The sequence below is a fragment of the Heteronotia binoei genome, chromosome 2 (genome assembly GCF_032191835.1).
Source record: "Heteronotia binoei isolate CCM8104 ecotype False Entrance Well chromosome 2, APGP_CSIRO_Hbin_v1, whole genome shotgun sequence".
NCBI classification, from domain to species: domain Eukaryota; kingdom Metazoa; phylum Chordata; class Lepidosauria; order Squamata; family Gekkonidae; genus Heteronotia; species Heteronotia binoei.
Window position 1 is genome coordinate 52,578,046 of NC_083224.1, and position 21,081 is coordinate 52,599,126.

Consider the following 21,081-nt stretch of genomic DNA (forward strand, 5'->3'; position numbering starts at 1 on the left):
CCAAGATTGAAAATATCCTAGTTTGAAAGAATCTATCATAGCTTGTTATTTAATGCTGACTTGAAGATTTCTCCAAAGGTATAATTAATTAATGCCTACATGCTTATTTGCATACAGGCATTTGTTTTGCACTGGTACTAGAAAGAATCTATATAGCTTGTTCTGGGGCACTATCTTTCAAACCAGAAAATCTTCAGGCTCAGCTTCATGCTTGAGAAAAGGAAGAGGATAAACCATGAATGTCTGAGTTTGTGACATCTGAATACCATTAGTCACACTATAAGATATAATAAGAAGCAGCTTTAAAAGGGGTATTGTGACAAAAATTTTCAAATTACAATTTGTTCAATTAAACTATTCTTTAAAAAGGACTGCACATGTACACAAAATTATCAGGTATGCATTACTATACACTTACGCTTCATATTGTTTGCTTTGAGTGTCTCATGAACATCTAAAGTGGCACTTCCCAATAAAACATCAGATTTCAATGTCTGGTGACTCCACACACGAAAATTTAGTTTGCTGAATGGAGTGACAATTCTAGAAAAACAAAATGTAATACATACTTTGAAAGAAGCACTGGAAATCTCACTGAATTACTGTTTTCATTTACAAGGGTATAGGTTCCGTTAAACTTATGCTATATCAAGACTGTAAGTAACCCCTCACTTGAAACTATTTGAAGAAAGTGACTGATAGTGTAGTGGGGCCAACTTGGAAAAAGAAACTGGCATATGGCATCACAAGATATCCATATCTTTATTTTAAAAAATACTATAATGTCAGACATGAGATGAAGCTGTAGGAGAATTTTATGGAAAGCACCACATTCTGAATTGCAATAATTTGTAATAAGCAATGAGCCTTCATGATAATTAGACTAACTCTATACACAGTAAATATAATTAATGATGTACTGTACATTGCCTAGAGTCCGGCATCGGCTGGGAAAAGGCAATCCACAAATAATAACAATAATAACAATTTCTCTCACTACCACATGAGTAACTGTGTGCAGAACTTAAGAATAAAACTGTAAATCCCTAGGATGAGGATAAGGAATAAAGGTGGGTTTTTTTGAGACAATGGCTCTCCAGCAGTTTAGTACACTTATTTCAATTAACTGAACCAGGGGACGACATTAAACCATTTGACATTTTGTCCACCAAATTTAATCTCCCATCCACGGCCAGTTGGCAATATAAACAAAAGTCTATCTGCTATTTTGGGACCAGAAGTTTTTGCAGCCTTGGAATGGACACACACACAGAATTTTGCCTACATCCATCCTTAGAAACTTTTTCTAGGCAACCTATCCTTTTGTGTAATTTTCTAAGAAACCAAACCAAATTTAATTTGAATTATATCCGCTCCCAGTGGCACCTAGAACTGAATCCTCCAATTCAACTGACTCAGGGGCAAACGACATTAAAAGCCATTAAATCCACCACTGTGTATTTTACAACAAAAACTCTCTTGAGAGTGTATTGGTATCCTACAAAAATTTATCACGCTGGTCTCACTGAGAATGATTCCAGTTGATGCTCCCAGAAGCCTGGAGCTAATCTCATTCACATGTTTTGGAACTGCCCTAAAATCACACGTTCTGGCAAGAAATTATATCCAGGAGCAATTTCACATTACCTGCTAATTTAGATTTCACAGCCAAGAATCTAATCCTTGAATATATACCAATTCAATGGGAATGCTTGAAATATCACATATTTTGGAGCCAAAAGGGATCTTGGAAATCTCAAGTATCCCCCTTTGTAGATGTCTGGGTCAATGATATGCTGGAACTTTATACAAAAGAGAGAATAGCATATAAAAGGTGAGAAGCTCCCAGAACCTTCACTGCCATTTGGCATGAATTGCTGTACCTATTTGAACAATGATATTTCCTCACCTTTATTCTCTGGTCAGTTGAATCCATAATGCTACACTTTATTTCCTAACCTACAATCTTGCCCTATCTTCTCCCCCCCCCCCCCTTTCCTTCTTCAATAGAACACAGTAGGGAAGTGGGAGGGAGGGAGCTATATGAAACTTGTTTTCTGTGCTAACTTTGTTGTGTGGAAACAATAAAGATCCTAGTAAAAATAATATAACACTATTTGAGAGATATTTCAGTCCACAGCCAGATTTCACGTGCATAGCATTGAAGGCTTAGAATGGAATACAATTCCCTGTACTATCTTCACTAGACAACTGGGATATGTAAGCTTTCTTGTTCACTCTCCATGGCTTGCAATTCATAACTGAGATACAAATAAGAGTGTTTTGATGTGTACACCAAAATGTCCTGGGATCCTCTTTTAACAGCAGTGGTCCACACCCCCCAAAAAGTCATTCATTCTCTTAAAAACCTTTTTAAAAATGGTCAACATACAAACATTACACTATAGAACACAAACCATAACTATTTTAAAATAGACACAAAAACATTACAAAGATAAAACATAAAAACATTACAAAGAAAACATAAAAGTGCTTGAAAGTTGCAAAATAAGACTAACTGTAATGGGATGTTGTTTCATGAGAAAGTAAGTGAAAAAGTATATAATCTATCAATTCACGAAGTATGTATAAATAAACAGCAGTTGATAAAAAACAAAGACATCAAATGGGTGAGAATGGCTGAAGATCTTTTCGTTGCTGGACATAAATTTCAAAACTGGAAACCACTGTTCCACAAAATTTGAGCAATGTGGTTCAGAATCTGCATGAGAGATTTGGTCTGATATCTCCTTCATTATATAGTAGTCCCACGCTCTTCTGTACCATGATAAAATTAAAGGAGGATTTGTATCTTTCCAAGATGAAGCAATTATTCCTTTCTCAGCTGAACAAAGGATGACAATCAAGTCCCCTTTGCAAGGGTTAAATACTGCAGTTTGGCCATAGGTTTAATAATAATGATTCAGGTTTCATAGGGATCAACTAACTTGTAATATGATGGATTTGAATAACAACATTTTGCAAAATTTCTTTATAGGAATACAATACCACCAGCAGTGCATAAACATATCCCCCACATTATTTCCAACACAGAGGTTGTATTTTAGAATCCATATAGTATAACTTTATGTTAAATACCAGTGTGTAAGGATTTTAAAAGATTGAATTTTAATATTTATTTAGTTGTAAATATAGGCAATCATCGAATTTTAGACCATTCTATTTCAAAAATGTCATAACTACAATATTGTGCCAAGATTTTAGATAGGAAGGCTGTTTTGTCCAGTCAGTTAAAATTAAGATCTTATAAAGCTTCAAAATCAAGCCTTTATAATTACTAATGTTGTGTTTAAGTAAATCTTCAAAATCTTGTAAGATCTTCCTTTATTTGCAAGGTATTCTGTTAAATGTTGGGTTTGAAGGTACTGAAACCAAGGCATCTTATCTCCTATTCTTATTTATAAAGAAATTTTATCCATAATAATCCCCTTTCTTGTTAAGTCTACCAGGTATACTAAATTAGAAACTCTCCAAAATTTAAATGGATTGTGATGTTCCCCTAGTTTCAACCAGTGCTGTCCTGAGACTGAAGATAATGAGGAAACCGGGGAGCTATTTTGGTTCTTCTTTTATGCCAAATCTGAAGAGTATTAGATAGGTGTGTATTACTATCAGTGTAGCTTGGAGTATGTGAACATCTGTTCCAAATAACTTCATGAAGGGGTTTGAGATGAGCAGAAGTCTACAGAATTTTTTTTAAAAAATTTAGCATTATTAAATTTGTAAGTTTCACAGCTTCACAGCAGAATGTAAAGTCAAGGAGATGAAGACCTCCTGATTTAGAAGGTCTATATTACAGAAAAGCCTATCCTTGGTTTTTTATAATTCCAAATAAAATTGTTCAAAGTTTTCTGCCAAATAGTAAATTTTTTGTTTGAAACTGGGATAGATAAAGTTCTAAAACAGAACAAAACGTTAGGAAAAATATTTAAACAAATTAATTTTCTCCATCAAAGATAAATTTAGTCAACATGCAATTAGAGGTATCAGCCAAGGTGCCTGCTAATAAATTGGAGTACTTCTTAGAGCAAGGGTGTCAAAGATACGGCCCGCGTGCCAGATCAGGCCCGCAGAGGACTCCAATCAGGCCCTGCAGCAACTGGCTGTCGTCTGCTTCATTTTCCCTTGCCCGCTTTTTTCGGTCGCCATTTTGTGTTTCTTCCCAGATAAGCCAGAGCAGCAAAGCAGCCTTCCCCTCTCCCCCCTCCCTTTTCCCAAAGGGAGGAGGAGGGAGGAGCAGCCTCAGCCAATGAGGGAACTTGGCTCTATAGCTCTGCTGGGTGATTAAGTTTGCCAGGCTCAATTAATCATTCTGCAGAGCTATTGAGACAAGCCTCTCTTCCTTCTAATGAATGGCTGAGGCTCCCCCCCCTCCTCGTGCCCCGGGGAAGGAAAGAAAGAGCCAGAGCTTCCTTTGCCAGTCACCATCATCAGGAGAGCTACAAAGAGTGCTTTTAAGACTAGCAACATTTTAGTGAAGGTATGAACATTTTGCCTTGCTACAGAGAGAGAGAGAGAAAGAGAGTTTTGTTGGGTTTGTTATGATTGTAACTTGGTTCCCCTCCTCTTTTTCACTGTACTCATGCTCTCCCATCTTTCTCAATAGGAAAGCATGTGAACTATTTAGAAGAGAAATATCAGCATTAGGCTGAGAATGTGTTCCACCCCATGTTTACCCAGCAAATTTTCCTTGATTTTTCTTTCACATTTTCCTTTGATTGGGGGTCTTGAATTTAGACTTCCCAGACAGTAGCCTGACACTGACCACTGTACGTGGCTGTCTCTCTGTTCTTGTAGTTGTTTTTGGGGGGGAAGTGGGTTTTTTTTAGTTGTAGTCATTTTTCTGGGGAAAATTATAGTTTTGTAGACAAGCACATAGCCCTCAGTCTGTGCCATGGTGCCTTCACATGTTCTTGACTAGTATGTGAAGCAACTTCTGTACAAAAGTTCACAATGCCCAACTGCTTCATGTTCCTCTGGGTCTTAGGCTCAAACCATTGACCATGAGATATCTGTAATGAATGTCAATGAATCAAAAGTAGATTTGCAACTTACAGATGTGCACACCTGAACAGCACATATTCAAGACTGGTACAACACAGACATTGTCTGCAGGTTTTGATGCAATAATTCATAGCAAGAGGTGACATTTATCAGAGACTGTAAAACAAACTACTGCAAGCGTGCTAATATTTTAAGCATGTTTTATTTTAAGCTAAAAAAAATCTTTAATTGTGTGCCTGTGCCCTTTATAAAGTTTATATGTCTGCTACCTGGCATTACATTTTATGATACACATGGCCCAGTCCAACAAGGTCTCATTTATGTCAAATCCGGCCCCCATAACAAATGAGTTTGACACCCCTGTCTTAGTTAATTCATCAAGGAAGCCATTTCTGCTTGGGGCTTCGTTGTTGTTGTTGTTTAAATTAATAATAAAATGAACCAAGATATTTTTTTCCATAGCTGCTTTATGTTCTAATGAAATTTTGTTGGTTAAATTGTTCCTAGTTAGGTATTTAATAGTCAATTCTGGATATGGATCATTAGTGCTAACTTTTTATAGTAATTAGTAAATGAAGTTATAATTTTTTTTGAATTTGTAAGGATATTACTGAGGTAATTTATATACTTAGATTAAGTTTTTTTCCTTAATTTTCCAAGACAATACCCTTAAAGGTTTTGAATTTGTAATGTTTCAAAATCTTCCTCTCATCTAGTACGGTAGATTTTTTTTGCTCCCTTTAAAAAATATTCATTTTCTTTAAAAAAATCTAATTTTAACAACAATTCTCTCTTTAACACAAGTAATTCATGAAAGACATGGCACCCTCAGGTCCCCTCTGACAGAGTACAAGTGGCTACAGCCAAAACACTACCTCATGCTCTTACTAAGTGACTCTTTACCCTCCTTGCTTAATTAAAGCAATAAAGCATATAGCAGTTATTGAAAAACCTCTCAGTTCAAAAAGTTTTTGACATTGTTAAGTTTTTAAAAAACAACAAAGCCCAAGACAGAGATGGCTTCCCTGATGAATTATATAATAACGACTCCAATTTATTAGATGACTCTGGAAGTCCCTTCCAACTCTATGATTCTCTAATCATATAGAACACTTTGGAAATGGCTTAGAGAAAGCAAACAGTACAAGAATGTTTGGGTATCTGTGGAAGGATTGTGGCTACAACTGCTATCTGACAATGAAGGGTGGACACTTTCAACTTTTGATGGACATCGGCTTGTAAGAAGGCCAGCAGGGGGCCAAGGCCCAGGTTGAACTGCCACCACCCCATGAAGGCTTTCCAGGTAGCACTGTAGATGTGTCTTGTGGAGGTTCTCCTAGAGGCTATGATGGTCTCCATGACTTCTGACAAGTACCCAAGGTTCAGGAGCCCATTCCTTTCAAGAGTCCCATGGTCAGAGCCCCTCTGGCTCCAGGTGCCAAAAAACCTTCCAACAGGCCTTTACTGAAAGCTCCACTAATGATGGAAACCATAGCCTGTATAGCCAAACTGAAGCCACAAAGATCTCTCATAGAGTCACAATAGAGAAGACTACCAGCATGTTTGGATAGTAAGCTAAACTATACAACATTGAGAACTCTGAATTCTTTAGTAATGTGTTATTGTTGGATAATTGCTGAAAAAATTATTTACATTTATAAACAAAAAATTGTATAGGTGTAGTGTAGTGTATGTAGTAAGAGTCCCATGGCACAGAGTGATAAAACTGCAGTACTGCAGTCAGAGCCCTCTGCTCATGACCTGAATTCAATCCCAGAGAAAGCTGGTTCAGGTAGCCGGCTCCAGGTTGACTCAGCCTTCCATCCTTCTGAGGTCGGTAAAATGAGTACCCAGCTTGCTGGGGGGAAAGTGTAGATGACTGGGGAAGGCAATGGCAAACCACCCCGTAACAAGTCTGCCGTGAAAACGTTGTGAAAGCAACGTCACCCCAGAGTCAAAAAGGACTGGTGCTTGCACAGGGGACTATCTTTACCTTTAGTGTAGTGTAGTGTAGTTTTTTCCCAATACTTTTGAAAAATTCCAAATTTTCTTTTGGGAAAACAGAAAGCCCTCAGGCTTTTTCATTCTGTAAGAAGCATTTTACCCATTCTAAAAGATAAAATAGTGTTCCCTCAAATTTTCAGTCTGAAAAATGGGGGGGGGGGGCAAGGCTTGAAGAAGAGCATGGTTTTATTACTGAATTCTGCTTATTCAGGGCCCTCACATTTCTAAAGTATCAGTTCATTTCAATCTGAATTACACTGCTAATATTAATAACAGAAACAGAAAGCAAAATATGTTTCCAAACCTACACTGTAAGATGCTGTTTCCATTTTGGACTATTTGTATTGTTGCATTTTTCTGTCTTCTTTGACTGTCCATCTACTGATACTTCCACATAAGGACTAGGTCCAAACCATTTGTTTTTGTTTTCTTTCAACTTTGCAGAAATAACTATTAAGAAAAAAACAGAATGAGTCAATGTTTTATTTTCTTCAACACTCAAAACAATTACCTAGACTGACAGAACTTAGTTTTTTAGGCAAAATGCATCTTATACATTTAAAGAAAACAGTATGATGCAAAATTTGTTTCCAGATGCAGCAATGACATTGTACAATAGATTTATATTTTCATTCAATCCGCAGGATTAGATTCTACTAGTTTTTCTAAAGGCATAAAAGAAAGAGCCCATTTTGACTGCAAAAAGCTATGCCAGGGATCATGGGACCTACAGGGACAAAAAGCCAAGAAATGAAGGTTGTAGTGAGAAGTAACTGGGAGAGATTACCTCTCCTCCTTCATGCCCCAGCAGAGAAGCAAGCCGGTAGGATCAAACCCACTTAACAGAAATAGACACATTGTTTGAAAATATCAAAATATTTTGTTTTCTGATCACAGATTCTATATTTAGATTATGTACCAGCAGGCTCATTCTGGAGAAAAATTCTAAATAAATGTTATGTTATTATTTTTCTACATCATTATCATAGAATCATAGAGTTGGAAGATACCTCCAGGGTCATCTAGTCCAATCATTCACCATGCAGGAAACTCACAAATACCTCCCCACACACACCCATTGACAACTGCTCCACGCCCAGAAGATGGCAAAAAAAAAAAAAAACCCTCCAGGATCCCTGGCCAAACTGAAAAAATAACAAGCTTTCAGCTGCTGAAGTTCTCAAGTTACTGTGAACTAGATGTTAGCTGCAGTACTCCAAGAGTAAATCCAGGTGGGGGAGGAATCAATCTTGGCTGTTCAATTGCAGCATTGATACTATCCAACATACCAGCTCAGCCTTGATCTGCATATAGCTCTTTGCATTGACACAGTTCATCTGCATTTCTCTGAACAGTTATGTTTTAACTAGAATCTGAAGATGCCTATCTCAGCTGTGTACTGCCTTTCCACACACACATATGCATCCCACTACACCATACCATCCATCCCACCATCCTTCCTAACAATGACATCTGCAGCAGCACTCATGCAGAATTAGATCAATAAAGCTAACATTGTATGTCTGTTTTACTAATACAGCTACACAAGCACAACATAGTGCCAAAGAAGGTGCTGAGTCTCTCACTTCAGTTACAAAAGTGTTTGAGAAAATGAAGCCTGATTTAGAATCATGGAGAGTGGCTTATAGGGTATAGTACAAGGAAAATATACCTGATTCCACAAGAGAAGCAATCTGTATCACTTAATTTCGCTTTTCAAACTATCACAGTTTTACCACTTCACCACTCAACATGAGGGGGGGGAGGAGTACTGAAAGACAAATGGTTAAGCTCATCTCACCTCTAATTCCTCCATTAGGACAATCTGCACATGTGTGGAAAAGGTCAAGAAATGGTTGGTAATATGCCTATTGGTAAACAGCAAATCTCACCATTCACACACCAAAAACATCCGCTCAGGTGAACCCACTATTTCTATAGTTGCCTCTTTACACTGTGGCCCCAACATCCAATGACATTCCCAAGGACACTGAACCCCACTCCCCAGCAATTTGAAATCTGAAACAAGAAAAGGGGAAATGAGAAAAACCTAGGCATCAACCCAAGTGTTCAGTCAATCACATTGCTTAATTACAGCACACAGAGAAAGGCCAGTAGCACCTCAAAAACTAAGGCTATATTCATATATCACATTCATGATACTCAGATGAACTAGAAATCCTCAGGCTCTCGCCACCTGGCTGCAGAACTTCAACTGAAAACTTCCTGACTTAAATTGTTACTCCAATTTGATGTGATGTCTTAATCTGGGTGCCTTAAACTGGAATTTGACTCATCCATAGTACCCAGGAGTTCCAAACCAGTTTAATCCGCTTTAAAGTATCTGTTACCCTCTTTAAAAGTCTCTAAGCACTGTATGAAGTAAACTTCCAACACAATCAGACAGCTTCATAATTATGAGAAGGGTCAATTCTTCAAAGAGGCAGATTGACAGGCTGCTCTGAGCAATCTGATAGGACAGCATCAGCTGAGCAGACAGACTCAAGAGAGCTGGATGCTGAGGAGAGTCAGATTTGTGCCTTGACCATAGAAAGTCAGAATTCTGCCTTGACTGAGAGAGTCTGATTTCAGCCTTAGCTCAGAGTGGTTTAACACAGACAGCAGAACTAGCGGAAAGTGGCTAGGAGGTTTGAAAAGTGTATGGAGATTCCCATTCAGGCCAAGTAAAAGGGAAAGATCTTCTAAGGAAAGATTAAGATTCCCTATCCAGTTGAATAGGGAAAATAGCTCCAAAGAGCACAGAGATCCGTGGTCTGGTATGAACAAAAACTGCCCATAGAGACCTAAATAAAAAAGTAATGTTTCAAGAGAAGGGGTTGGGTACTGAAAAGGGTGTACCAACCTTCTGGGAAACCAGAAGTATTTGAGAGATACTAAAGAAAGTGTGATGGAGCGTTAAGGAAAAATACGGGAACAAAAGCCTCTCAATATAAAGTTTCAAGAAACTGAAAAAAAGAAACTCTCATTAGTTGGTACAGAAGAACTAAATTCTGTGCAAAAACTCATTTTACCTCAGAAATTTCAGTCCCAGAGTTCACCTGAACTTTCCCCTCTATGTTAAATAAAATATTTCATTCTTTTTGCATTTTAAAAACATCAAGTGCTATATATCAGTGATTTACATTAAAGAGGGCTCCTGATTCTTCCCTCAAGTTCCTGGGTTGTGCCAAAAAGCCAAAATACTGAACTGTCAAAGAGTGCAACAGTCAGACTTCCACGAAAGCTTATGTTCTGAATAAAACATGGTTGGTCTTAAAGGTACCACTTGACTCCTGCTTTGTTCAAACACAATAAAAGTAATACTATTTTAGAGTTTTCTTTCCTCAGATGAAAACATTCCTGATAATATGCATACCTTCAAACCCAGAAAGCCAGGAAGATGCAGGCACCCAGCACAAGTTTATGCTGTTTTCTGGTCCCTATGTGTATGTCTCTTAACATACAGTGGAAATGGTCTATTAAATGCAGTTAGGAGGAGTTGTTATCCTTCCCTGTTTCATCCACATCCCTGTCCTTAGCCAACTGGGTTAGTCTTAGTGGCTCTTCATGCTCAAAATGACATACGACTCATCAATTTTTCATTAGATCTGCCACCTTCTATATGTATGTATGAGTGAAAGCATTTGCTTAACTTAGTAATTCAATTTTACTTTCTTCCAGGGAGGGTCACAGTTTTATAACCACCTTTGTTCTGGAGTAACACTCATGTACGTCACAGTAAGGCTAAAGTCTAAAATGAATTACAGGAAGTAGGATCCAATGTATTTATTAACTATTTAAACATGGCAGTGCCTAATGAAACAATTTCTTTTCATGCAAGCCAGCAAGCTTTGAACAAAATGGAATGCCATTCACTATTTTTGCTTTTAACATTTCCGTTTATTTTTCTTATTTCATTTTTTCATCTTTTAGAACACCTTATAACTTATTCATGTAACTTGATCATTTAAATGTAGACATAAAGGTTGTTAATAAATGTTTTAAATTAATACCATAGGCCAAACTACAATATATACAAGTGTCTTTATATTTTATACTAAGCGAAGAACTTTATACTTGCTATCCCACTTAAATTATAACATAGCTTTAAAAATTAAGTTATGAGTTGTTGTTCTCATTTTGCTGCTCAAACCACACCAAATTTCAGTCTTTGCTTTAATCTCTAACATGATCTGCATAGCAAAACAAAAGCAGTAATAACTATATCAACAATGAGCCATTCTTTTGTAGCATGCCTGACAGCACCAATTGCTCAAGTGTCAAATGAAGCCTCTTTTGTCAATGTTGCAGGGAGGGGAGGCCCTGAGGTACAGACAGAAACAACAAATTGTGTAAATCTCTGGTTATTTTTCCTGCTCTTGAAGTCATACCTGACAGGTAAAGGAAAACTACTGAGGATTGCTTTTTTTAAAAAGCCACTGCTAAAGCTTTCAACTAGAAACCAGAAATATTTGTTAACAACTGCAGAATTATGAATACTAAACAGCAGTTTGTACAAGATATATCCTGAAAAAAACACTCAAGAAATATATTAAGGGTTAGCTCACTTTGCTGTTTGCTGGTCTTCTCTGATATGTTTGATCCTGAATGGTAGATCAGAAATCTACAAACAGAAACACTACATTTTATAAGAACTACATTTTTGATAAACACATATTAAATACTAAATAAGCTAAGCGATTAAGGGCCACAAAAATGGAAATTCTAAACTATTATGAATGTAAGTAAATCACCAATTCTTTAAAATATGAGTATAGTTCTTGGATATGCCTAAAGTTACCTCTCTTCACACTGAGAAAGAATGCCAGCTGTTTGTTGCTATGTGCTGATTATAACCCAGGTTCAATGATTCTTTGAAAAGGACCACAAAAACCTGCTTACAAGACAAAAGCTGCAGAGAATCTAAGTATAGTAACAAATCAAGAACTCCATCAAACACAGCATGCTTCAAGTTTTTATAAGCAGCTGAACACAGAACACTGATATTACTGAGGTGCAAATGACAAGAAACATTTAACACAAGGAACACAAACCTCATGAACTAAATAATGCTGATCTTTAGCAACTCGTTTTTTCTTCTGTGGTAGACATTACAAAAATGATCTTGTGAATTTCAGAAAGCTTCTTTGTTGGATATTTCCTTTCAACTATGCACTGTTATGTTTTCAACTTTATGCTATTGCCTGGAAGAAACAATACTTTCCCCAGCAACACACTTCCACTTTGAGAGCTATCACCCAATCCCAGCCAAAGCTGCATCATTCCTTCCGACAAAGACCAGGATTCACATGGCCCTCATGCATGGTTTCCCCCCTCCATTTCATATAATATATTTTTATTAGAATTTTTGTACAAATAATAATAAAAAAGAAAAACAAAACAAAAAACCTTATACAAAAAAGAAACAACTACAGATTTTGAGCCCCCCTCCACTTCCTGGCTTGTCCTAATCACAGCTCGCCACAACTTCTGAGTCAGGCAAGCTAGCCAGAAATTTCTTCAAAAACACTGGTTTGAAACCGTGTTTTTAATGTGCTTACAAACCATGGTTTAGTAGCAATCCTGGTGAATCCTAACTACAATTCACCCAATAAAGATTTCAAATCAAACTAGTTAGAACGTGAAACTAAGGAGGGAATCTAAACAAAATAAGAAGAGCGAGTACATGAGTTGGCTGTGGTATACTTCGGATTCTCCAATCCACTGTCTGCTACATCATCATAATGAACCTCTTAGCAATCTACACTCCAGACTACCCCAGTGTCAACCATGAAGTCTTAACACAGCATTTGATAAGTCCTTGCAACTTAATGTAAAGCTATCAATAAGAAATGCCACTGTTAAGTTTAATTTCATTACTAAAATTAGCACCCAAAATAAAAAGTATAAAAACAAAATTGTATCCCATTTTTGTACTGAGCAGGTTCCCCATTCTAACCAGTTTCCTTTACATTAACACCTTTACATTAAATTAAGTAACAGATATTTGTGGGGGAAATACCTTAATATCCTAAAGACTCTCAAAGTACTATAGGTAAATACTCTTCTATTTCAAATAACTGACCCCTACTTTATCATGCCTTATCATGCTAAACTTATTCAAGAAGTTCTGGAGAATGTGGTTGATAGTCCAGTGGAAAGTATATGGGCAAAAATAAGGGAAGGCCAAAGGATATTGTGGTTGGAATCTGCTACAGATCGCCTGACCAGGGAGAGGATTTGGATGCTGCCCTCTTTGAACAGATTAGTAGTGTAGCCAGACATCAGAACCTTATAATTATGGTTGACTTCAACTTCCCCGATGTATGGAGACAAGCTTGGCAAGGCAACAAGAATCATGCAACTTCCTGACATGCCTGGCTGATAACTTCCTTTCTCAATTGGTGGAAGAAGCCAATAGGGGCTCAGCCATACTAGACTTAACATTAACCAACAAGGAAGAGTTGGTAGATGGGGTGAAGGTGGTGGGGACTTTAGGGGGAAATGACCATGTGCTCCTAGAATTCCTCTTGCTAGACTTCTAGGTTAGATTTGTAGCCAGACTTCTAGGTTAGATTTTCGTAGAGCTAACTCTGATGAGCTTCAAGGCTTGATGAGGGATGTATCATGGGAGAGGGTGCTGGAAGGGAAAAGAGCGAGTGTAGGGTGGGCTCTTCTCAAACATGAGCTTTTGCAAGCTCAAGCCCTCACTATTCCAGCAAGATGGAAACATGGTAAGGGATCCAAGAAACCAGTGTGGATGAATGGAGAGCTCCAGAATAAGCTGTGAGAAAAAAGGAAATGCTCAGGAAATTTAGGACTAACCTCTAAAGAAGATTATATGAGGGTTACTAGGTACTGCAGATCAGCCATCAGAGAGGCCAAAGCTCAGTATGAGCTGGGTCTGGCTGGAGGTCTCGCTACAACAAGAAAAATTTCTTCAGAGATGTGAGAAGCAAATGCAAAGTAAAGGAGGCAATTCAACCACTCTTGGGAGTAAAAGGAGAAACTCTGATGGAGGACAGGGAAAAAGCAGAGAGGCTTAATGACTTTTTTGCCTCAGTTTTCTCACTGAAGAAGAATTACAGCCCATCTAGAGTTGGTGGAAGAGTTAACAGAATGCCTGAGAGCCTCGTTTATATGGACAGAGAAATTGTGGAGAGGCACCTGGCTGCACTGGATGAGTACAAATCCCTTAGGCCAGATGGTGTGCACCCAAGAATGCTCAAAGAATTTCCTAAAGAACTAGCAGAGCCTTTGTCCATTATCTTCAAGATCTCCTGGAGAATTGGGGATGTCCCACAAGAATGGAAAAGAGCAAATGTTATCCCAATCTTTAAAAAACAGAAGGATGAACCGGGAAACTACAGGCCGGTTAGTCTGGCTTCTGTTGCTGAAAGATTTTTGAGATTTTAAAGGGGTCGATCTGTGAGCATCTGAAGGATAACTTGGTGATTTGAGGAAGGCAGTATGGATTTGTCTCCAACAGGTCTTGTCAGACCAACCTAGTTTCCTTCTTTAATCAAGTAACAAGCTTACTGCATTGTGGGAACGCTGTTGATGTGGTTTACCTGGATTTCAGTAAAGCTTTTGATAAGGTTCCCCATGGGCAAACTGGAAGACTGTGGACTGGACTATAGGACAGTTTGGTGGATAGGAAAATGGTTAGAGGACCGTACCCAAAGAGTGGTTGTCAATGGAGTTTCATCAGATTGGAGAGACGTATCCAGTGTAGTGCCGCAGGGCTCGATTTTGAGCCTGGTTTTTGGGTCCCAGTTCTTTTCAACATTTTTATCAATGATCTTGAAGGGGTGGAAGGGCTGCTCATAAAATTTGCTGATGATACCAAATTGGGAGGAGTAGCAAACACCCAGGAGGATAGAGTAAAAAAATTCAGCAATATCTGAATAATCTGGAGTGGGCAGTTGCGAACAGGATGCAATTCAACAAAGATAAGTGCAAAGTCTTACATCTGGGTCACAAAAATGTGAAACACAAATACTGGATGGGGGATGCACTTTTGGGAAGTAGTGTGTGCGAAAGAGATCTTGGGGTACCAGTGGACTGTAAACTAAATATGAGCAGTCAGTGGGATGCCATGGCAAAAAAGGCAAATTCAGTCCTGGGTTGTAACTTGTATCAAAAGGGCTACAACATCAAAATCACAGGAGGTCATAGCTCCAATGTATACTGCCTTGGTCAGGCCACACCTGGAATATTGTGTGCAGTTCTGGAGGCCTCACTTGAAAAAAGATGTGGACAAAATCAAGCAGGTGCAGAAGAGAGCAATGAGGATGATCAAGGGCCTGGAGGAAGTCCCTATGAGGAAAGGCTGAGAGCCTTGGGAATGTTCAGTCTGGAGAAGAGGAGATTGAGGGGGGACATGACTGCACTCTTTAAATATTTGAAAGGCTGTCATTTAGAGGAGGGCAAGGAGCAGTTCCATTTGGCAGCTGAGGATAGGACCCAAAGCAATGGGCTCAAATTACAAGCAGAAAGGTACCAGCTGGATATTGCAGGGAGGGGGGCAGAATTTACAGTCAAAGTAGTTCAGAGGTGGAACCAGCTGTCTGGAAGGTGGTGAGCTTTATGCATCTCTTCATCTTGGTTACTTTTGAATGAAAGTATAAAAATTCAGCCATTTTTTCCTAAGGAGGCCATATAAAAATGGTGACCAGCAAAATGCATTGTTCTTCAATACAAAATATTTTTTAAGCTTTTTCTGTAGCATTAAAGGTTCCTCTGCACTTGTTAACCTTTCAGTTCTCTGCCCTGACAACATATGTATTTTTCCCTTTGCATCCCTCTCTTCTTGAGCCTTTAAAAAGCTTCCCACCTACAGATCTCTCTGCAACCCCAAGGCTTACTGCCACTACCACTACCACTTTTCTCTATGCTCTGCTTTCTTCTCCCTCTCTGTTTCCTTCTACATTACAGCTTGTTTTACCAGGCTTGCTCAATCATACAGGAGCTACAGAGCAAAGCCTCTATTTTCTCCATTGGCCGAGGCTCCTCTCTTGGGGAGGAGTGGGGGAGAGCTTGCTTTGCCAGGCTCTCTTAATCACACAGCAAAGCTTGTGAGCCAACCCTCTCTTCCTTCTATTGGCTGTGGCTCTTCCCCCTCTTCATCCCCTGCAGAGGGAGGGAAAGAGCCAGAGCTTCCTTTGCCCAGTTCTCTTGATCATGTGAGATACAAACCACCTTTAAGGCCAACAAAGTTTTAGTCAAGGTATAAGCTTTTTGTCTTGCTACAGAGAGAGGGAGAGAGAGTTTTTTGTTGGCTCTCCTGGGTTCAACTGGGTTTGCCTCCCCCTTTTCACTGTATGCAGGCCTTCACTATCCAGTCTTTCTCAGTAGGAAACCATGTGAACAATTTAGATGAGGAATAACAACAAGCCAGTAAGGTGGATTAAGCTGAGAGTGTGTGTCCTCAAATTCACCCAAAACATTTCCTTTGTAGACTGGGGATTTTTAACCCCAGTTTCCCAGATAAGTAGGCTGATACGAACCACTATATTGCTGTCCCTCTATTCTTGCATTGCCTCAAAGGAGTTGTAGTTATTTCTCTGTGGAAGATTATAGTTATGTAGACAAACACATAGCCCTCAGTCTGTGTCATGGTGCCTTCACATGTTCTTGACCAGCACATGAAGCAACTTAGGTACAAAAGCTCACACTGCCCAGCTATTTCATATTTTCCTCTAGATCTTAGGCTCAAAACATTGGCCATGAGATTTCTGTAATAAATGTCAATAAATGAAAAGTATGATTGCAACTTACAGATACACACACCTGAACAACATACGCAAGACTGCTACAGCACAGACACTGTCTACAGATTTTGATGCAATAATTCAGAGCAAGAAGTGTCAGTTATCAGAGATTGTTAAATAAACAAAATATTGCAAGAGTGCTAACCTTTAAACTTTTAAGTTTAAAAAAATCTTTAACTGTGTTTGTCTCTGTCATTTATAAATTGCATATCTCTACTACTTTGCATTACATTTTATGACACACATGGCCTGGTCCAACAAGATCTCATTTATGTCAGATGCATCCCCCATGAGTTCAACACCCCTGCTCTATAGCATTCTCTTTACTCTTTCTGCACTAGCCTAAGCTTCTCTGAATCCCATGTCTGCACTTCTGTCTTTTCCTACTCACAGATTTCTCCGCTACCCATCACTCAGCTTTCCCATTGCTTGAATCATTCATTTTTTGTTCCATTTTTGCCCCCTTGCCCTAATTTTCTGAGGTCTATGGTAATAGCACTAAGTGTCCACTAACTCAGTAATTCACAGGCACAAATGTCAACACACATACCTATCAATCAATCAAAATCTTTATTGGCATAGATGTCAACTCACATATGAAATTCTAGAAAGGAGGAACCATGACATACAACAAAGTGAATAAGCTGCCTCTACCCAGGGAGGGGGGAGAACAATAGCTTATGAGCACAGATCGTTCTTTGTATGCAGGTGCCAGATTCAGACCAAAGTACCTCACCATTAAAAAGAAGCTTAGGTATCACTCATGGAAAATGTCTCTGCCCAATGTATAAATAATTTAATTCAGCATACTTGTATGTTCACCTCTGCTGATAGGCCTCTGAAATTCCCATAGAGGGGTAGAAAAGGGTTATATAGACACAATTCCTCCATGAACCAAAAACAGTTGGCCTATGGACCTTACATTATACTATTCTAGTCACTTACCAGTGACCTGAAGTTGTGATTTCATAGTTAGTCCACTGACAGACTCTGATCTTGACCCATTACCAGCCATACCACAGGAAGGTTCATGAACCTGAATGAAGAAATAAGAATGTCACTCTTGCTGCAGAAAGTAAAATTAAGAACGGTGACTGCAAACCTAAATATAGCAGAACTTCACTCCACATGACATCCAAACAGTATATTAAACTATTATCTAGATACTCCGACCTTTCTTCAATTAGCCCAGCTAGCACATAGCTCTACTATCCTTTAGGCCTTCTAAGGATCGGGACTAATTTATCTAGGTTTGTGAATACACAACTATACATGTAGAACAGCCAAATTCCAGTCATTATGTTGGCCTGGAATGGTTTCACAAGGAGTCCTAGAAGAGAAACTAAACATGGTACCTTCACTCTCAATCCCAGGAAGGTCCAAACAAGTGGGGGACCAGTCAACTAGTGGCAAAAAAAGGCAACTTTATTCCCCTGGCAGATATTTTGAAGTCATAGAATCCCAACCTTTAAAAAAAAATGGGACATTTGGCAGGAAACTGAAATATATGCAACGCTTCTACCAAACCTAAACTTATTTTACTGATTTAACAACATAAAACACATCATTTATTATACTCAGCATATAAAATCACACCATTTGGGATATTTATGGAATGTAAAAGTATAAATATCTTAGCTGCAAAGATACCCAATATGAGTGTTGCAAATGGCTGCTTACTTTAGCCCATGTATAAAAACTTTTGCCATTCGAGAGGTAAGAAATAAACTGAATTCTGTAGTAAAGAAAAGTGTATTTGTACAGAAACACCCTCCAACAAAAATGCCTAACTATCCATCTGAGCGAACTCTTCCAAAGTATAGAAGGGCATTCATGCTTGTGTGCCTGAATGCCCTACCCTTCAGCAGTGATGTCAGGAAGATTCAATGGAACTCCATATTCACATAGGTGCTACAATTGTGGCAACAACAGAATTGATTCAAAGAGCTGAACTGATCTCTCCATTAGTTAATCAAAATGTATCTCTTCAGAAGCTAAATTATTTTGGCTGTACTCAGAGATAAAGATAAACAAAACACTTTGTGTGTGGCAAAATTTCTGGCAGCTGTTAAGTTACATGGCAACTTTTGTAGTAATTTTTAGGCTTTCATTTTGCAGGGTTGAAGGTCTGCTGTTTATTACTCTGGTTGTGGAAACAGTAACCAAGAAGTAATTTGGACAGAAACAATGTCATACTGGCACACAATAAGGACTACCAGCATATTTGGATATCGAGTTTTAAACTTAACACAGAAAGCACTACTGGACTAAGGTGCTAATGGATTCAAATTTTGTTCTATCAAAAACACTGCACTCTTTAATAATATGTCATCATTAAACACATAGCATATCAACTATGTCAAAATATTCATATTTAAGCAATAAACATTCTTGAAAATTTGCTGTATATACAATAAATGCAGGAACTATCATTATCTAATGCTGTAAGTGTGTTTTATATAAAAATGGTCACACTACATATTTAGAATTAAACTTTGCCTTTAAAAAATTCACTCATTCTAACCGGGGGGGGGGGGGAGATTCAAAGCATTGTTTTTCAATACTCCTCCAAATTTCTCAATTGTTCCATTTGAAAAACTGAACAGAGTTCTCAGACTATTTCATGTTATACATCGGGAGTGAGTACAACCTTGTCTCTTAAAGCATTTTACTCATTATCAAAAGAGGTTCTTTGTACAATGCTTCCCTAATTTTCCCAATTGGAAAACCTGAAAGAAGCCCTCATACTATTTTCCTCCCAAATATTTCTTGACCTTCACATACCTAATCATAGCATTGGAAGGGACTTCCAGGGTCATCTAGTCCAACACCCTGCACAATGCAGGAAATCCACAAATACCTCCCCTACCTGAAAGTCAGTTAACAGATAATATAACATTCAGTGAATTTGATACCGGATGCATGCTTACTTTATTTCAAATAATCCAATAAGCCAATGGTCTTGGACAACATAAAACATACTAATGCTGCCCTCTAATTCCAACCTGAAGCTATTGCACCCTCAAAACTTGCCATCACAAATTTGCAACAACATATATCACACTAATACTGCCATCTAATTCCACCCTGAAGCCGTTGCACCCCAAAAATTTGCCACCACCAGTGTTATGAATTTGTATTTGCTCACTCCCCACCATCTCATTTTTCCAATTTTAAGCTTTTCTTAAAAACAAACAAAGCCCAAACTTGTTCTGCATTTTGGATATTCCTCAAGTTTGAAAGAGTAAATAAAACAGAAATTGAATTAATTAAAAATCAGATCGCAGTAGAAAAGAAGAAAAGTCTAGCAGCATTAAAAGTGTGGTAGGGGTATGAGCTTTCATGAGTCACTGCTTACGTCTTCAGATATAGCCAGAACACAGTATAGTTTTGAAACAAATGTTATTCACACTAGAAAAACAGCCCATGTGATAGAAGTATTTCAGAATGCACAAACTGACACTTGATAGCATTTGACAGGGTTTTTCAAAAAAGACACAATGTGGAAAGCATGAATTCTTGCAAACCACACATTTAAACCAAAATGTTGAACAGGCCCCAAATAACACTTACTGTTCCTTTCCAATTTTAAAATTATCACAGTGCAATCAATAAGCAGCTAGCACTTTCAGGCAGACGAGAATTAATAATTCAAACATTTGCTTGGGTGATGTCAGCAGTGGTTTTATTCCTTCCGGAAATCTTTAACTTTGGGAAATATGCTTTACAACCAGGAACCTCTTAGAACCTGATGTATCAATGGCATGCATTTTCATCTCATACATACACATTTTTTCCTCACTGGAAGGGGTAATATTAACTACTCGAAATATGAAAATTATAAATCATGTGAAAGGCATGGAAACTCAGCTGTCTCAAATTCACTACTTTTCTTCATCACTTCAGCATCTACATGGAAAACACTTTGAGCTCATACACAACTATTTTTTCAACATTTGTTCCATGTATTTAAAGTTTTTGTATTTTTGTATTTAAAGTTTCTTCTCTATATAGCTGGAGATTACAATAAATGTCTACCATTATTAGGTATTAAAGCAATAAAATTTCTGTCAGTAAAGAATCACAAACCCAGTCTATATTACATACTAATACAGGAGGAGGAAGAAACGACATTACGCGTAACGGATAATTCTGTAAATTCTCAGCATGAGAAACCAGTAACATACCTTTATCAGTTGCTTTCTATACTGGCTCTAACATTCAATTAAATTGGTTTTTAAACCAATAATGAAATGCTGATATATTGGGAAGAAGTTAG

General features: G+C 38.1%; 1 protein-coding gene across 1 annotated transcript in view; it reads right to left on the reverse strand.

Moving 5' to 3' along the window:
• The window catches only part of ITCH (itchy E3 ubiquitin protein ligase), a 91,333-nt gene that overhangs the window by 53,831 nt on the left and 16,421 nt on the right, over positions 1-21,081 (reverse strand). Inside the window, exons 2-4 of the mRNA XM_060230983.1 lie at positions 17,748-17,838; positions 7,338-7,479; positions 419-543 (exon numbers count right to left, since the gene is read on the reverse strand). Of these exons, the coding sequence (XP_060086966.1) occupies positions 419-543; positions 7,338-7,479; positions 17,748-17,817 (337 nt within the window). The 5' untranslated portion in view covers positions 17,818-17,838. The remainder of the gene's footprint in view (positions 1-418; positions 544-7,337; positions 7,480-17,747; positions 17,839-21,081) is intronic.